Consider the following 13,675-nt stretch of genomic DNA (forward strand, 5'->3'; position numbering starts at 1 on the left):
TGTGCATATGGATAGACAGGCGAGGTAGTTGAAAACCCGATCATACCTTCCTCCATTTCGGTACCTCTCACTCGCTTATCGTCTGCTTGTGGAATAGGTCTATATCTGTCAGAATTCAAAAGGACCATTATTTCAGCATACTAGACTCACTCGGAATCTCTGGCATCCAGCTCGCTCGATCCTTGCAGAAGAACTCCCCCTTGGGGGGTAATGCTTCAGGTTCGTCTAGCGATCCGACACAGATGTAGCGAAAACGGTCTTTGGCAACATCCTGATTTCTTTGTTAGGAAACCCGCGTAGCTATTGTACGAGGTTAACATACCCCATATTCTAGGATGAAGCTACCACAATTTTCACAAAATTCTCGATGAATCAGAGCTCCAGATCCGTTATCTGCAACATGCTCTTTTGGGATGCCTTTCGTGATATGTAATGTGTCTTTTGGTACTTTGGCTGTCAGGCCGTAGTTAGTTCCGAAAGCTTTCTGTTCGATTATTTCAGCTTCAGTGAAATGATGGTCCCGTTTGTTCAAGCGTATACCTTGCAGTTACGGCAATGGCAGATAGATGTTCTCGCGTCATTAATCGATGCGAGCTTCAGCTCGTATTCGATATTGTGGCAAATACATGACCCAGTGAGAGTGTGCATGTTGAAGGTTGAAGCTTTGGATTTGATATTTCCCAGATGAGATATACCAGGTTGACGTCACTAGTATTCAGAAGCGAACTGGCTCGTTAAATTAGCTTGTCAAACAAAGTAAGACAAGTTTCCTCTCTTGAAAATTCGTCCAAAGTTAATTTTACCAAGAAATGAGTTCATCCAGACCTGTTTGTCAATGCGATGATGCGATGATGGGGATGATGTGATGGTGACGGTAGTGCGGATATCCTCCGGGGCCGAAACCTTGAGCTTATCTTTATCGTTCCCTGTCTCCCTGTCTCCAGACCTTATACCCCCGAGATGAACCAGAGCAATCCCGAATTCCAGCAGAGATCAGTGGTATCCTCTTTCGTCACAGATGCAGAAGAGACGAAAGTTGCTCTATTTCGGCGGAGTGAGAAAGTCAACACATATCAGTATGTATCCAAAGCCCTGCTTCTATCAACTGCTCACGTCCAGATTTACTGATTTCTAAAGGCACCACCTCGCTCCCATCTCAGGCAGTATAGAGAGCCACGAAACACCGGCGGCAGCGGCATGGCGCGAATTGAAAGAGGAGACTACTCTTACCCCACGAGATGTTGATCTTTGGCGGAAAGGAAAGCCATACACCTTCTGTGATCCTTCTATTGGCCGGCAATGGACCGTCTTTCCGTTCCTATTCCGACTCAAAGACGGCGGTGAAGGTGGTCGTGGGGAGAGTGGTATTCAAATCGACTGGGAGCATGAAAGCTGGGAGTGGTATAGTCCCGATATAATCCAAGATGATGAGAAATTCGGCGGCGTACCACGTTTGAAGGAAAGCCTGCGACGAGTGTGTTTCGAAAGCGATATGAACGAGGGCGCCAGCACAGCACTCATATCAGGCCTGAGACTACTGAAGGCAGACCACCAGAGTGGATCGCACGAGCTGACCTCGATTGCGCTGAGGGCCTTCCGCGATGTCATTGCGCAGATGAACAAGGATATTGATGAGAAGTGGTGGGAAACTGCTCGCATGGCTGCATGGCACCTGTGGAAAAATGGACGAGAAAGCATGGGCGCAGCCACCTTGAACGCATTCCTAGGGCTGCTCGCGGACATGGAAGAGATCGTTCACGAGACTCTGGACCGTAATGTCAAATCAGAACGGCTATTGGCTTCGCTGGACCACCATTTGGACAAGCGCAAAGACATGCCCAAGCGTATCACACGTTCCTTTGGGGCCTACCTTGAATGCAGCTTCCTGCCTACAGCACAATCACAGCCTACGCCCTCACTTGTTATCCTCACCCTCTCGGCGAGCTCTACTATTCGGGATAGCATCCTAGAGTCCTTCGCATCCCTTCCGATTTCTAACCTGGACCTTAGGATACTAGAATCCCGTCCATTTTGTGAAGGAGTCAATATGGCAGCTTCCATTCTCTCTGCCTTTCAGTCAAGATTTCCCTCGTCTTCCGATCGACATCTGCAACTGACTGTGTACACAGATGCATCTGCCGCCCTTGCCAGCAAGGAAGTGGATTTCGTCCTACTCGGGGCAGACCGGATCTCGGACTCAGGCTCGGTGAGTAATAAAACTGGATCTTTGCCAGCTGTTCTGAGTGCCAGACATGTTTGTCCTGCTGCGAAAGTCTTGGTTCTGAGTGAGCTGGAGAAGGTAGCCGAGCCTGGCGCCGAGAGCAGTCATAGCCACGAAGAGAATGATCCTAAAGAGCTGGTGGGTTGCTGGCTGCAGAGCGGCATTAAAGGTGTTAAAATGCTTGCTGAGGGCAATGACGCTGATCGAGACAACGCCAATTATGCGGTCGGGGTTAAGAATATATACTTCGAATGGGTTCCAGCTGAACTCATAGATGCCTACATCTGTGAGGAAGGGACTTTGGACGCCAGTGCTATTCAAGAGAAGGCCCAGCAGGTAAAGCGGAAGGCCGACAGATACTTCGGTCAACTCTAGCTGGAGTTCCCCTTCTCGGTTCCAGCTTGTGCTTCTACCGCATTGTGTAGCTAGGTAGTCGTGCTATTCCGAATGACGTCACGGTTTGATGCCGAATGGACTAAATTCCTCGATAGTATGTTCGACCTAGCATAGCATTCACATATCGAATTCTGCTTCTCAATCCCTTGTTTCCAAATGTCAGGAGTACTGCACACGGGAATCCACACATTCAGTGTTCCGGCAAAAGAGTTGATATTCGAATATATCGTGTATCGTCCGTCCACCGAAAAGGAAGATCCACACAATATAATTGTTGTCCAATGCCCCGGCTGGGGCTTAGGATCTGAATACCTTGAAAATGGACTGCAAGACTTATGGAGGCCAGGAATCCACACGAATACCGCAAGTACCAACGGCTATACTGTGGTCTTCTTCCATCCTCGTGGGACGGATGGATCGTCCAGACCACCGGCATCCCAGATGAGCAGTATGCCCGATCTTGCCTCCGACTTGGAGGATCTCCGACAGCACCTACATCTGGAACAATATCCGGTTTTACTGGGCCATTCCAACGGGGGAGCGATCGCGCTAGGGTATGCAGAGATGTATCCCGGTTGTGTTGGCAAGCTCGTTCTCCTTGACCACCAGCTAGTCGGATTTCAGGATAAGAGATTGTTGCAGCTCGAAGCTACGCGCATAGATCCCCGTTACCAAGATGCTTGGGACAGTGTGCTGGATCGGCAAACCGGATCCGATGAGGAATTTACAACGTCGGTTCGAGGCATGTGGCCTTTGTACTTCTTTGATCCACAGCAGTATGTACCAGAGCTACTGCGTGATATTGGGGATCGCAAGTTGTCGGTTTGGTGCTACCAAGCCCAGGGTCGATGTGACAAGCAATTGCAGGATCCAATGCAAATGGTGGATAGGCTTGGTGACGTTCAGGCAGAAACACTCATCATATTCGGCCGCGAAGATATGATCTGTGGGATAGGGATCGCGGAACGGACAGCGAAGGATATTCAAAAATCCCAGCTGACTACCTACGGCGAATGTGGGCATTTCCCCTGGATTGAGAAAAGGGAAGAGACCATATTTGATATACGTAAATTCATCGAGAACGAAGAATAGCATATCTCTCACAATGTAAAAACAGAACAGATAAAAGGGTTGAGAGCTTGCTACTGTGCATTGATCAAACCAAATGTATCATTGTCCATACAGTAAATCACACGCTAAGACAGGAAACGAATATCTCCAAAGGCTTCGACAATGGAGGGAAAGAAAGTATCAAGAATCCGACCAAGACGCCAGGGTAGAGGACAGGATCGTCAAAGACCCCTACCCGCATAGAGAAAACCAACAAAATATATTCAAGAAAGGGAAAAGAGGTATCATCATAATCAGGCGTCACGAACACGCGCCTGTCGCTTTGCGGTGCCAATGTGGGTGTTGTGTACTTTGGTGGCGAACTTCAAGCTGGTCAAGGTCTCCGACATGTGTGCCTGGAGCGGGCTCACCATAACGAACATGAGAGTCTTGGAGTTTCCACCCAAGGAGAACTGGAGGAGGTAGGTGAGCTAGAGAGCGAGTTAGTATCTAGCGAAGAAAAATAACCATACAGAGAAACGTACCTTGCTGTTCCGGTATGGGATGTGACCTCCCTCTTTGCCTTGGCCGAGAGCTGAAATCACATCGCCCAGAGAGCTGAGACTGCGGTTGATATTTTGGGTCTCTTTCAGACGCTCGCCGGTCGCCCCACTGTGGCTCAGACGTTCGCTTCCTGCCAAGTCAACGAGATTTAACGTGCCTTCGCTGCGTTCGCCAGTGATGTGGTTCTGGCCGGTGAGCTTGAGAATGAACACTGAGTGGGACCGCGATGAGCGCTCGTTTGCCTTGGTCGCTGCCACTGAGCGGTTGGCATCCGCATTCTTGAGAATAGACTCAACCATCTCGGGGGAATCCAGATTCACAGTTGTAATGTCGGTGATGGTAGTTTTTCCCCGCTGCATATCATGGCGAATTTCATGCTTCTTCTTGTCCAGCTCATCCGGGTTGCCCAGGAGATCGTTGAGGTTTTCGTTGTAGACTTCGACAAAGTTGCCGGCCATTGAGTACCGCCAACCCTTCTCTTCCAGACCTTGTGCGGTCTCATAAATCTGATGGACAGCACGAGGGATCATGCCGTCGGCCGAGGACATTGTGTGTGTCTTGCCACTACCAGTCTGGCCATAACAGAAAATGCAAACATTGTAGCCATCCAGGGCGCTCTGAACAAGCTGGCTAATCTCATCAAAGACCTCGGCGTTCTGTGCAGATGGATTGAATACACGATCAAAAGAGAAAGTGTTGTTCTTACGGTTAACTGTTCCGAGACTGCTCTTCTCTTCAGGGCCAAGGATATTAATCTCCTTTCCATCCTCGGCTTCATCAGGATACTGCATAAGAGTGAGATCGGAGGCAGGTTCGCTGTTGAGCGAGGGGCGAACTCGGCAGAACACACGAATGTTGCCTTTGAGCTCTTGCACCTGATTATGAAGTTTGCGTCGGAGTGTCTCTTCCCTGCGCAACTTCTCCTTTATCGCCTCTGTCTCAGCAAAAGCATCCATCATCTGCTGATTACACCGCTCAAAGGATTTAGACTGCTCCTCCCGTCCACTTTCAAGGAACTCAATGCGTGCCTTGAGAGCACGAATTGATGATTCTAGCGTAACGCTGTTGCTGCTTGCGGTGTCCAGGTTGAGTTTGAGCTCTTGCACAGTTCTTCGTTCGCGATCGAGGTCCGCCTTGCGGGCCTGTAGCCCATCCTGCAGTGTCGTAATTTCGCGGTCCTTCCTTTCCAATTCAATTTGGGACTTCTGGATGTCGAGTGCAGATTGGGAAGTCAACTTGCCGAGCGCGCTTACTCGCGCTGCCTTCTCGTCTTCAATCTCACGATCAAATCGGCGTTTCAGGTCGCGAACCTCCTCTTGGTGTCGGTCAGTGACTGTGGCAATTTCTCTGCTGCTTTGTTGTTGAAGTGAATCCAATTCAATGCGATGGCGCTGGCAAAGATCATCCATGGCGATTTCATGTTCCCGCGTGAATTCTTTACGCGCCTGCTCTGCCGCGTACAATTGGTTTCGCAGCGAGTCTAATTCCACGCGCTGGGTAATATTGAGTTCCTTCAACTCATCCCGGGAGGCTTCGAGCTCATTGACTAGACGAAAGGATTAGGTTCCGTTTCAAACATAGCCTTCATCAAACTCAGCTTACTTCTTGACTTGTACAATTCAACCGTGTCCTTGAGACCAGAGCTTGCTTGACCTTGTTGATTTACCTGGGCCATAATAGTCTGCATCAATCCCTCCATGCTCTTTTCGCGAGACGCTTGATCCCATTCCGGGCCTGTGACATTGTCAAAATTTCTGATCGAAGAACCCTTGGTCAAAAAAGCGGGGTGGGAAGTTTTGTTGACAATGCGCCGATGGGAATGTGATGGGGTTCTGGAGGGTGCAGTAGGGGCGGTAAAAAAAGAAGGGGATTAGGAAGACTGCGTATATCCGGCCGACTTTGGGGTGGTAACAGTGGAAACATTCCGAAATGGGGTACTGGGCAACACGGGGATAGTTGCTAGGTTGGAAGGATTTGGAAAAGAGACAGGTTTCTCAGACAGAGAGAGCGCTGCCAATTCATCGGCCCCATTCCAACCTTCATCCAATCCGGGGGACTCGGTTCCAACGGGGCAAGAAGGGATACGACTGGGAGATAAGGGAAATTGTGGCATACCCTTTCGTTTTCCTAGCACACTGGGAGAGGCGTCCTCCATATGGGTATCTAAAGCGCTCGCTGCGCGCGGAATCGAGGCACCGACTGGTCTACGGCCGTTGAAGGACGATTGATGCCGGGACATAGCCGTTGCTGGGCGCGTACCGGGGCCGACGGTTGAGGAAAAGGAGCCATTAGCTGCGCGAGTCGTAGGTGCGGTCGGGCGAGACATGGTCGAAGACGAGTACGAGTTTCCCCGGGTATGCATCCTGGTCGTGGTGCTAGGCTGTCTAGTGACGGATCCAGGTCTCTTCGTTTCCGGGTTTGCGGTTTTCGGGCGGGTTGCTTCCGGCGATGTCAGTTCATGTTGCGCCAAAGGCTCATGTTCTTCTTCCATACGCGACATGCTCATAGCCTTGTTTGCGATTGTACCTGGCGCCATGATGCCAGAGCGGGAGTTGGTTGTCGCAGAGCTGGCCTCACGTAGGCCGGCCTGTGGTAGGCGCGTCCGAGTGGACGACCTGGTTCGGGTCTGAAGATGGTTAGTTATGTTCCCATATACTCCGATGCAACTGAAACTCAAAGTGGGGGTGTTTACAGTGCTTTCACCCTCCATATTGGGATTTGTTGACCGCCAAGTTACCGGCGAATAGAGTATCCGGGCGAGAAGGAGGAGCTCACGTCCAGCCACTGTCTGTGTTGGCCACTAGGACTGAAAGTCAGCGAGTTGGGAGGAAACGAGTTGGGATGAGACATACCAATGGATGGTCGGGGCAGTAATCTTGGAAGTAGGAGCATCAAATGAGCGCAAACTGGTTTCTGGAGGGACGAAATGCAAAGTAAACAAAGAATTGATGACTCAGCCAGATGTCTGGCGCTAGGCCAGATCCGGCAATGTCATTAACCTGTCGTATTCGTATTACCGAGTAAGTATTTGAAAACAGCACGTGATCGTTCCAAGACCAAAAGATGAAAGCCTTCAATGTTCGTAGCGATAGAAGAACAGAAAAAGCGTCAGATTGTACAATGACCCTGGAACATTCAATCCTGTTCTTTGTTGACTCCTTTTGCAGTTGTTCCGAAATTAGTTCGCACTTCGTGGGGCCTTTGCCTCCACTCGGATTCCCGAAACAGCGGCCCCAGTAACCCCGTTGCTTGAGCTTCTCCAACATCTCTTTCACCTACTCCTTTTCCTTTACTCTATTTTTTTTTCCTGTTTGCTCTCTCTCTTCGTTTGAACTCTTGGTAATCATGTCCGGGCGTTTTGTTCGTTCCTCGAAATACCGTGAGTTACATCTATAATCCAAAATGCGCCTCCCCGCTGACCCTTACAGGCCACGTCTTCGGGCGATCGACGAGAAAGGTAAAGGCTACCTCCTATAACCACCGGTCTCCTATTCTGACTTTTGCAGGATCAATGTTACGATAACCTTCGAGTCTCCCGAAACGCCTGGGATACCAACCTTCTTAAGGTGTGTGTCTCGCCTTCCGCATCACCCCTGACGTTTCACTGGCGAACCCGGTCTTACGGTGCATCTAGGTCAACCCGAAACATATTGCGGTCAATTGGGAAGCAGGTGGTGGCGGAGCTTTTGCGATTATTCCTCTTGAGGAACGGGGCAAGCTCCCTGAGCGCATCCCATTGTGTCGAGGCCACACTGCTGTCGTTTTGGACACCGACTGGTAAGCAATTCGAATATAGAACGCTCATGCCGCAGCTCACTGAAACCCTACAGGAACCCTTTCAATGACGACCTGATTGCCTCGGGATCCGATGATGGCAAGGTATAGTGCGACCAAACAACAGCTATTAGCATTGCGACTGACCGATTCCAGGTTTTGCTCTGGCGGGTTCCGGAGAACTTCACCGTACGACCTGAGGCCGATGCCGACGACATCAAGGATCTCGCGCCTGTTGGTAAACTCAGTGGCCATCCTAAGTACGAATCCTTGATCAAACCCGTTATCCCCTCATGCTTACCCCTCCCTGTAGGAAGATTGGCCACGTGCTCTTCAACCCCGCGGCAGAAAACGTGCTGGCAACGGCCTCGGGCGACTATACCGTGAAGATCTGGGATATTGAAGCTGGCGCACCGAAGCTCACGCTGAACATTGGTGATATTGTGCAGTCGCAGTCGTGGAGTGCCAACGGCTCCCTGTTGGTCACTACCTCGCGCGACAAAAAACTCCGCATCTGGGATGTACGACAGGAACGTCCGGCTCACGAGACCAACGGCCACACCGGTGCCAAGAACAGCCGCGCCGTGTGGCTGGGAGAGCGTGATCGCATTGCGACTACCGGTTTCTCCAAGATGAGCGACCGCCAGCTGGCGCTCTGGGATATCCGTGCCGTGCGGGAGCCCATCAACGGTTTCAAGACCTTGGATTCCATTTCTGGCGTGTGCATGCCTTTCTGGGATGACGGAACTAACATGCTCTACCTGGCTGGACGAGGGTGAGTGTCCATGATTCAACCCTTGTGTTTTCGCAATTACTGATAACCAGTAGTGACGGCAATATCCGATACTTTGAGCTTGAGAACGATAAGTTCGAGTTCCTGTCTGAGCACAAGTCTGCCGACCCACAGCGAGGAGTTGCTTTCATGCCCAAGCGTGGCGTGAACATGCATGAGAACGAAGTCGCTCGTGCCTATAAGACCGTCAACGATCAATACATTGAGCCCGTCTCATTCATCGTGCCCCGCCGGTCCGAGAACTTCCAAGACGACATCTACCCTCCCACTACCGGAGTGACCCCTGCCATGTCTTCGTCCGAATGGCTGGGTGGCAAGGAGGCAATTCCTCCCAAGATTTCCATGGCCAGCCTATTCGATGGCGAGGGCATTAAGGAGGTATCTGGAGTGGAGGAAAAGCCGACCGGCTCCATGGATGCCCCTACGCCCAAGCCCGCCGAAGCACCCAAGGCCCCTGAGCCTGCGTCTCCAAAGGCTGCCCCCGAGCCTGTCTCTGAACCTACTCCCGCTGCGCGCCCTGCCCCCTCGATGAAAGAACAGGGTGCTTCAATGGCCGCCATGGTGAACAAGTTTGCCGATGGTGAGGAGGAAGCTAACGTATCAGACGGTGATGACTCGAGCTTCGAGGAAGTTCCCAAGCCAGTCGAGCGTCCCACTCGCCCTGCCGCTGCTGAGTATGCTTCGCCCCGTGTCAGCAGCCCGTTGAGGCCAAAGGAGGCCGAGGCAAAGCAGGTCGAGGCAAAGCCTGAACCCACCCTAGTGGTTAGTTCCCGCTCCCCATTCAGATTTGTCAGGTTGTGCCATCTGCTAACTATCCTAGTCCTCTACTGTCCCTTCAACCACTAGCGAGGCCCCTTCTCCCACCACTTCCATCCCCAAGAACGACATTGAAGATATTAAGAATCTGATTGCCGAACAGACGAAGACGATTGCAACCCAGGCACAGCAAATGCAAACGCTGACTGCCGAGATTGAGGCATTGAAGAGCAAGCTGAACTAAATAATTTGGTCCTAATTTCGGTCTCTGGAGGCTAGGTTGGTCAAATATTATCTAGGTACATTCATTGTTTTGATATTATGCTCCGGAGTGGAATCATACGGTGTTTGACGTATATGAGGCGGTGCAGTGTGTGGATAAGTCTTTTTGTTTCTTTTTAGCGGGATTGTCAATACATTTGCCCATTGAAATCAAAATTTGGATATTATGTTCATTCGATAGCCAGAGTACATGCAGCTATATAACTATGTAGTCTTAAGGTACGTAGTGAATGGGACCAGCCTTCCGCCTAGGCATTGATGTTGTAGGCTGAGTACTACATATTTCATCCGAGTAGAAGAGAAAAGACAGCAAGCTCCTAATAAGACTCCTTGGCGAGAAAATACGCAAATGGATTCAATAGAACATGGCTAGAACAATATATTTGTGGCAATCATACAGGTAGCTTGCGTTTAACCTTACACGTATAGTTATACCTACATATGTACCTGTATGTACCAGATTTTAGGCCGCGGATACGAATTTCCCGATCGGGGTGCCGCCGCTTTATGAGGGTGCTCAGGGTCCTGCTCACTGAGTATTTTACAGTACAGGGTGACTGCTTAGTGAGCACTCAGGTTCGCTCAGTGAGCGCTCAGGGTATGCTCAGTCAGCACTCAGGTCTTACTCACTGAGTACTCGGACTGCGCTCAGTGAGCGCACAGACATTCTTATCTTGCCGCCCGAGAAAAAAGGCCGAATCCATCACGTGACAAGTGGATCAGTTTTCACCCATCTATTCCGTGATGCTAGCGCTAGCAACTAAAAGCCTTTTTAAACAATCCATCCTTTTTGTCGATTGCCCCTGTATTAGCAAGTGTATTTTATAAGATGGCCGCTAGAAGATAATAACGCACTAAATAGATGGCTAGGATGATTTCCTCGAGGTATCTAATATCTAGTCAAGCTATAAATACAGCGATACTCCCCCGAGAATAGTCGATTATAGAAACCCATAGTTCACTGTCTCTTTCTCGTTCACTTTATACTCCGTCCCAGCGTGTACAGCGTCCCTTTCTAATCCTAGATCATAGGCATAAAACAGCAGACTTGCGATTTAGTAAAGGAACGGCGCCGTGCGAGACGTAAAGAAACTGGATTCCAACCGGAAGCCACGCTTCTCATTGCTTGAGATCGCCATTCTAAGGGGCCCTTTTGGCGATCGATTGACCGGCCTAGCGTGATCTATATACATACTTGATACGATCTATCCTGTTGCCGCAATGGGCTGTTGCCGTTTATCGCGGATACTCACAATTTGCGTACTGGTGATTTCTTCGCACGATCCAGGATCAGGGTAATAACCACCCCTGTTTATAAAGCACAATAAACATATTGACGGTTGTTTACTTGAAAAAAGAAATCACCGCCCCGAAGCTCCGTATGGTCTCCATGTAACTGACGGACGTTCATTTTCATAGCCCGGGTTACTTTCTCACCCAAAGCTGCCAGTAACGAGGCGTACTGGGTCCCCCCGCTACCAGGTTTAAGAGGTCTGTAATGAGAGAATACTTTGTATTAAAGTAGTGCATGCTAACGTGAAGGTCAAAAATAGCCTGGCACTTCACCGTCACCCGTTAGAATCGAGTAAGTATTACCGGTCCTCATATCTCAAAATGAGGCTAGCGGCCGACTACGATGTATACTAAGCTTTTCGGTGTCTCAATCACGATGATATTGCAGGGTGGTGCAATAAAACCAAGCACAGGTATTTTGGTGGTGGCGCTTGGGCAAAACTGAGGGTAGCTTCTATCGCCTCGAAATATGAGGCAAAGACTGTCTAACTGTAGCACCAGTACAATAAATACCTCTTAAGATCCACCGTATAAATTTGCCAAATCCACTCCCCTTGATCAGCTCCAATGGCGCAGATTTCTCGCAGGCGAACGCGGCAGATCATCCCGGAGAGGCTTAGCCTCCTAGGCCATCCGACCAATGTGCAATCTACATCGACCAAGAGGAAGAGGAGAGTTCTCGGCCATTCACGCCGATTAAGTGAAAGAGCCACCACTGGAGAGATCCACATTAGTCCATCACGTCAAAAAAGCCGTATCACCCTCCGACTGCGCCAGCAGCAGTGTCAGGGTCCTGAGTCAGCCTGGTGGACTTCTTCGGAAATCTTCGGCCAGAATGACAACGACAAAATCGACAAAAACTAGGATGACGGTGAGCAAAGCTAGGATGAGGCCGCCACCAAAGAAATGGTTCGGCAAGCTTGGCTCAAACGGCTACGTCCCGGAGCGTGTCATCAATCTTCGCCGGTCAAGTCCAATGAGACGCGGAAGAGCAAGCGGGTGTGCAAGGTTTAGTGCCGCCAAGACGTTTACTCAACGAATACCAAGGTTAGGATACTGTCGTGATAAAGGTGCGACGAGGGCGTTTATGTATCTATCTCAATAAGTAAGGTCATCTTCCACTTCTCAGATTAAAATTGCACAGATGCTGGCTCCTTGCCTATAAGATGTCGGCCTATATGATATATCGGTAGAAAGAACACTGATCCACTTGCAAAGCTCGCTTATCACATTCGCCTTGGGTGTCATTCTGGTTGCGCGGTGAAACGCTGGCCCCGCCGACTCGCAAGAGTAGACCACTCGAGCTGGCGATGGAGCGCAATAATGACAATAATCTTCCCTGGGTCCTAGCCAGCGGTGGGTAGAGTGAAGGAATATATCTGACCCCGGGGTCGGGAGATGTTAAATTATAGAGGATAGATAGGTAGCTCTTACAACCAACAAATTTACTTTTCGCGCGTATTTTTGATATAATTGTCCCTGTCGAGCAACTCGTATAGAGGCGCGTCGACAAGCCCTGGATGCCACGCGAGAACGACCCCGGAAACGTGGCCCGGTGTCGTGAGGGCACCCTTGTTTATTCTGACCTTTGAAGACCGCATGTCACACCCGGGCTAAATTTCTTCACTTCTACACTATGTACACTTTGTACACTTTGTACACTATCTGCTCTGCCCGTATCTATATTCTCTTTGCTATATACAAGGCAAACATCGGAAACAAGTAGGGAGCAAAAGTGAAGCTTTTTGCAGGTCTTATATCTAGAGTCGACTATAGCGCTGTATTCGAATTTCCAATTCAAAGATGCCCACCATGAGAAGAGCCCTTGCTGCAAGGCCGTTGATCATTCCCCGCGAATGGAGTCCCACTGGTCGTGAGCTCTACCATCGAGTCTCTAGACTTAGTATGAAGTTGACTTGGGTACCAGAAAAAGAACACGACCATCACCAACAACATCAACGCGCCATCAAATGCGTACAGCGGCCACTCGTGGGTAACGAGATAGCCGGCGTCATCTACCGACTGCATGGCAAACTCGACCACCCGGAAAATATTCCGCGCTAAGATAGCCATCGATGTGACATATAGCATATTAAGACATGCCTGCCATGGGACATGGGCTGTGGCTTCAGTCTCACCAACTTGCACTCGGAATCTCATGTTGAACAGCAGACAGCATATCAAGAAATAGACAAATATGAAGATTTGCAAAATTAGTCCCGCGATGATGATGTAGTCGCCCGTCTTGGTGGTTTCTGGCTTGGCGAGCAGGCCAGCAGCATTGCCTTGAATCAATAGGCACACAATATCTCCCGTGACGAAGAGTCGGGTGGCCCAGCGCATGGAAATGGGCGAAAAAGGTTCGCCGTGGATGGCTATGACGACATGGGAGTATGTCATGTAAAGTGTTGCGGCGAAGAAGACCGGGGGTAAGACCAGGAAAATATCTTGCATAATATACGGTACCAGTTCACCCGTGGAGTATGTCGATACCGCTCGAAAGACGTAGCCGATAATCTCCACTAAAAAGTTCATGGGGTTAGTGA

The 13,675-nt window shown here is 50.0% G+C and overlaps 7 protein-coding genes across 7 annotated transcripts; 4 read left to right on the plus strand and 3 right to left on the minus strand.

Moving 5' to 3' along the window:
- Positions 1-67: 67 nt before the first annotated feature.
- On the minus strand, positions 68-648 carry N7489_007177 (GFA family protein; the record flags this gene model as incomplete). Its single annotated transcript, XM_056712927.1, has 4 exons — positions 68-105; positions 151-271; positions 323-484; positions 541-648. 4 exons carry the CDS (start codon positions 646-648, stop codon positions 68-70), a joined length of 429 nt encoding a protein of 142 aa, XP_056566642.1.
- Positions 649-960: 312 nt separating this feature from the next.
- Positions 961-2,596, plus strand: N7489_007178 (translation initiation factor eIF-2B subunit family protein; the record flags this gene model as incomplete). The annotated part of the gene is made up of 2 exons (XM_056712928.1): positions 961-1,076; positions 1,138-2,596. The coding sequence occupies 2 exons, from the start codon at positions 961-963 to the stop codon at positions 2,594-2,596; spliced, it is 1,575 nt and encodes a 524-aa protein (XP_056566643.1).
- A 177-nt stretch (positions 2,597-2,773) lies between these two features.
- On the plus strand, positions 2,774-3,709 carry N7489_007179 (alpha/beta fold hydrolase; the record flags this gene model as incomplete). The annotated part of the gene is made up of 1 exon (XM_056712929.1): positions 2,774-3,709. One exon carries the CDS (start codon positions 2,774-2,776, stop codon positions 3,707-3,709), a length of 936 nt encoding a protein of 311 aa, XP_056566644.1.
- Positions 3,710-3,981: 272 nt separating this feature from the next.
- Positions 3,982-6,941, minus strand: N7489_007180 (putative kinesin family protein (KlpA); the record flags this gene model as incomplete). The annotated part of the gene is made up of 5 exons (XM_056712930.1): positions 3,982-4,158; positions 4,213-5,777; positions 5,834-5,965; positions 6,347-6,857; positions 6,924-6,941. 5 exons carry the CDS (start codon positions 6,939-6,941, stop codon positions 3,982-3,984), a joined length of 2,403 nt encoding a protein of 800 aa, XP_056566645.1.
- A 635-nt stretch (positions 6,942-7,576) lies between these two features.
- On the plus strand, positions 7,577-9,798 carry N7489_007181 (coronin; the record flags this gene model as incomplete). The annotated part of the gene is made up of 9 exons (XM_056712931.1): positions 7,577-7,610; positions 7,660-7,688; positions 7,738-7,797; positions 7,866-8,008; positions 8,062-8,110; positions 8,162-8,265; positions 8,319-8,780; positions 8,834-9,560; positions 9,619-9,798. 9 exons carry the CDS (start codon positions 7,577-7,579, stop codon positions 9,796-9,798), a joined length of 1,788 nt encoding a protein of 595 aa, XP_056566646.1.
- A 1,898-nt stretch (positions 9,799-11,696) lies between these two features.
- On the plus strand, positions 11,697-11,993 carry N7489_007182 (uncharacterized protein; the record flags this gene model as incomplete). The annotated part of the gene is made up of 1 exon (XM_056712932.1): positions 11,697-11,993. One exon carries the CDS (start codon positions 11,697-11,699, stop codon positions 11,991-11,993), a length of 297 nt encoding a protein of 98 aa, XP_056566647.1.
- A 933-nt stretch (positions 11,994-12,926) lies between these two features.
- Positions 12,927-13,664, minus strand: N7489_007183 (RTA1 domain-containing protein; the record flags this gene model as incomplete). Its single annotated transcript, XM_056712933.1, has 1 exon — positions 12,927-13,664. One exon carries the CDS (start codon positions 13,662-13,664, stop codon positions 12,927-12,929), a length of 738 nt encoding a protein of 245 aa, XP_056566648.1.
- Between the last annotated feature and the right edge of the window lie 11 nt (positions 13,665-13,675).

Source organism: Penicillium chrysogenum (assembly GCF_028827035.1).
Source record: "Penicillium chrysogenum strain IBT 35668 chromosome Unknown utg000004l_segment0_segment0, whole genome shotgun sequence".
In the NCBI taxonomy this organism is placed as follows: Eukaryota; Fungi; Ascomycota; class Eurotiomycetes; order Eurotiales; family Aspergillaceae; genus Penicillium; species Penicillium chrysogenum.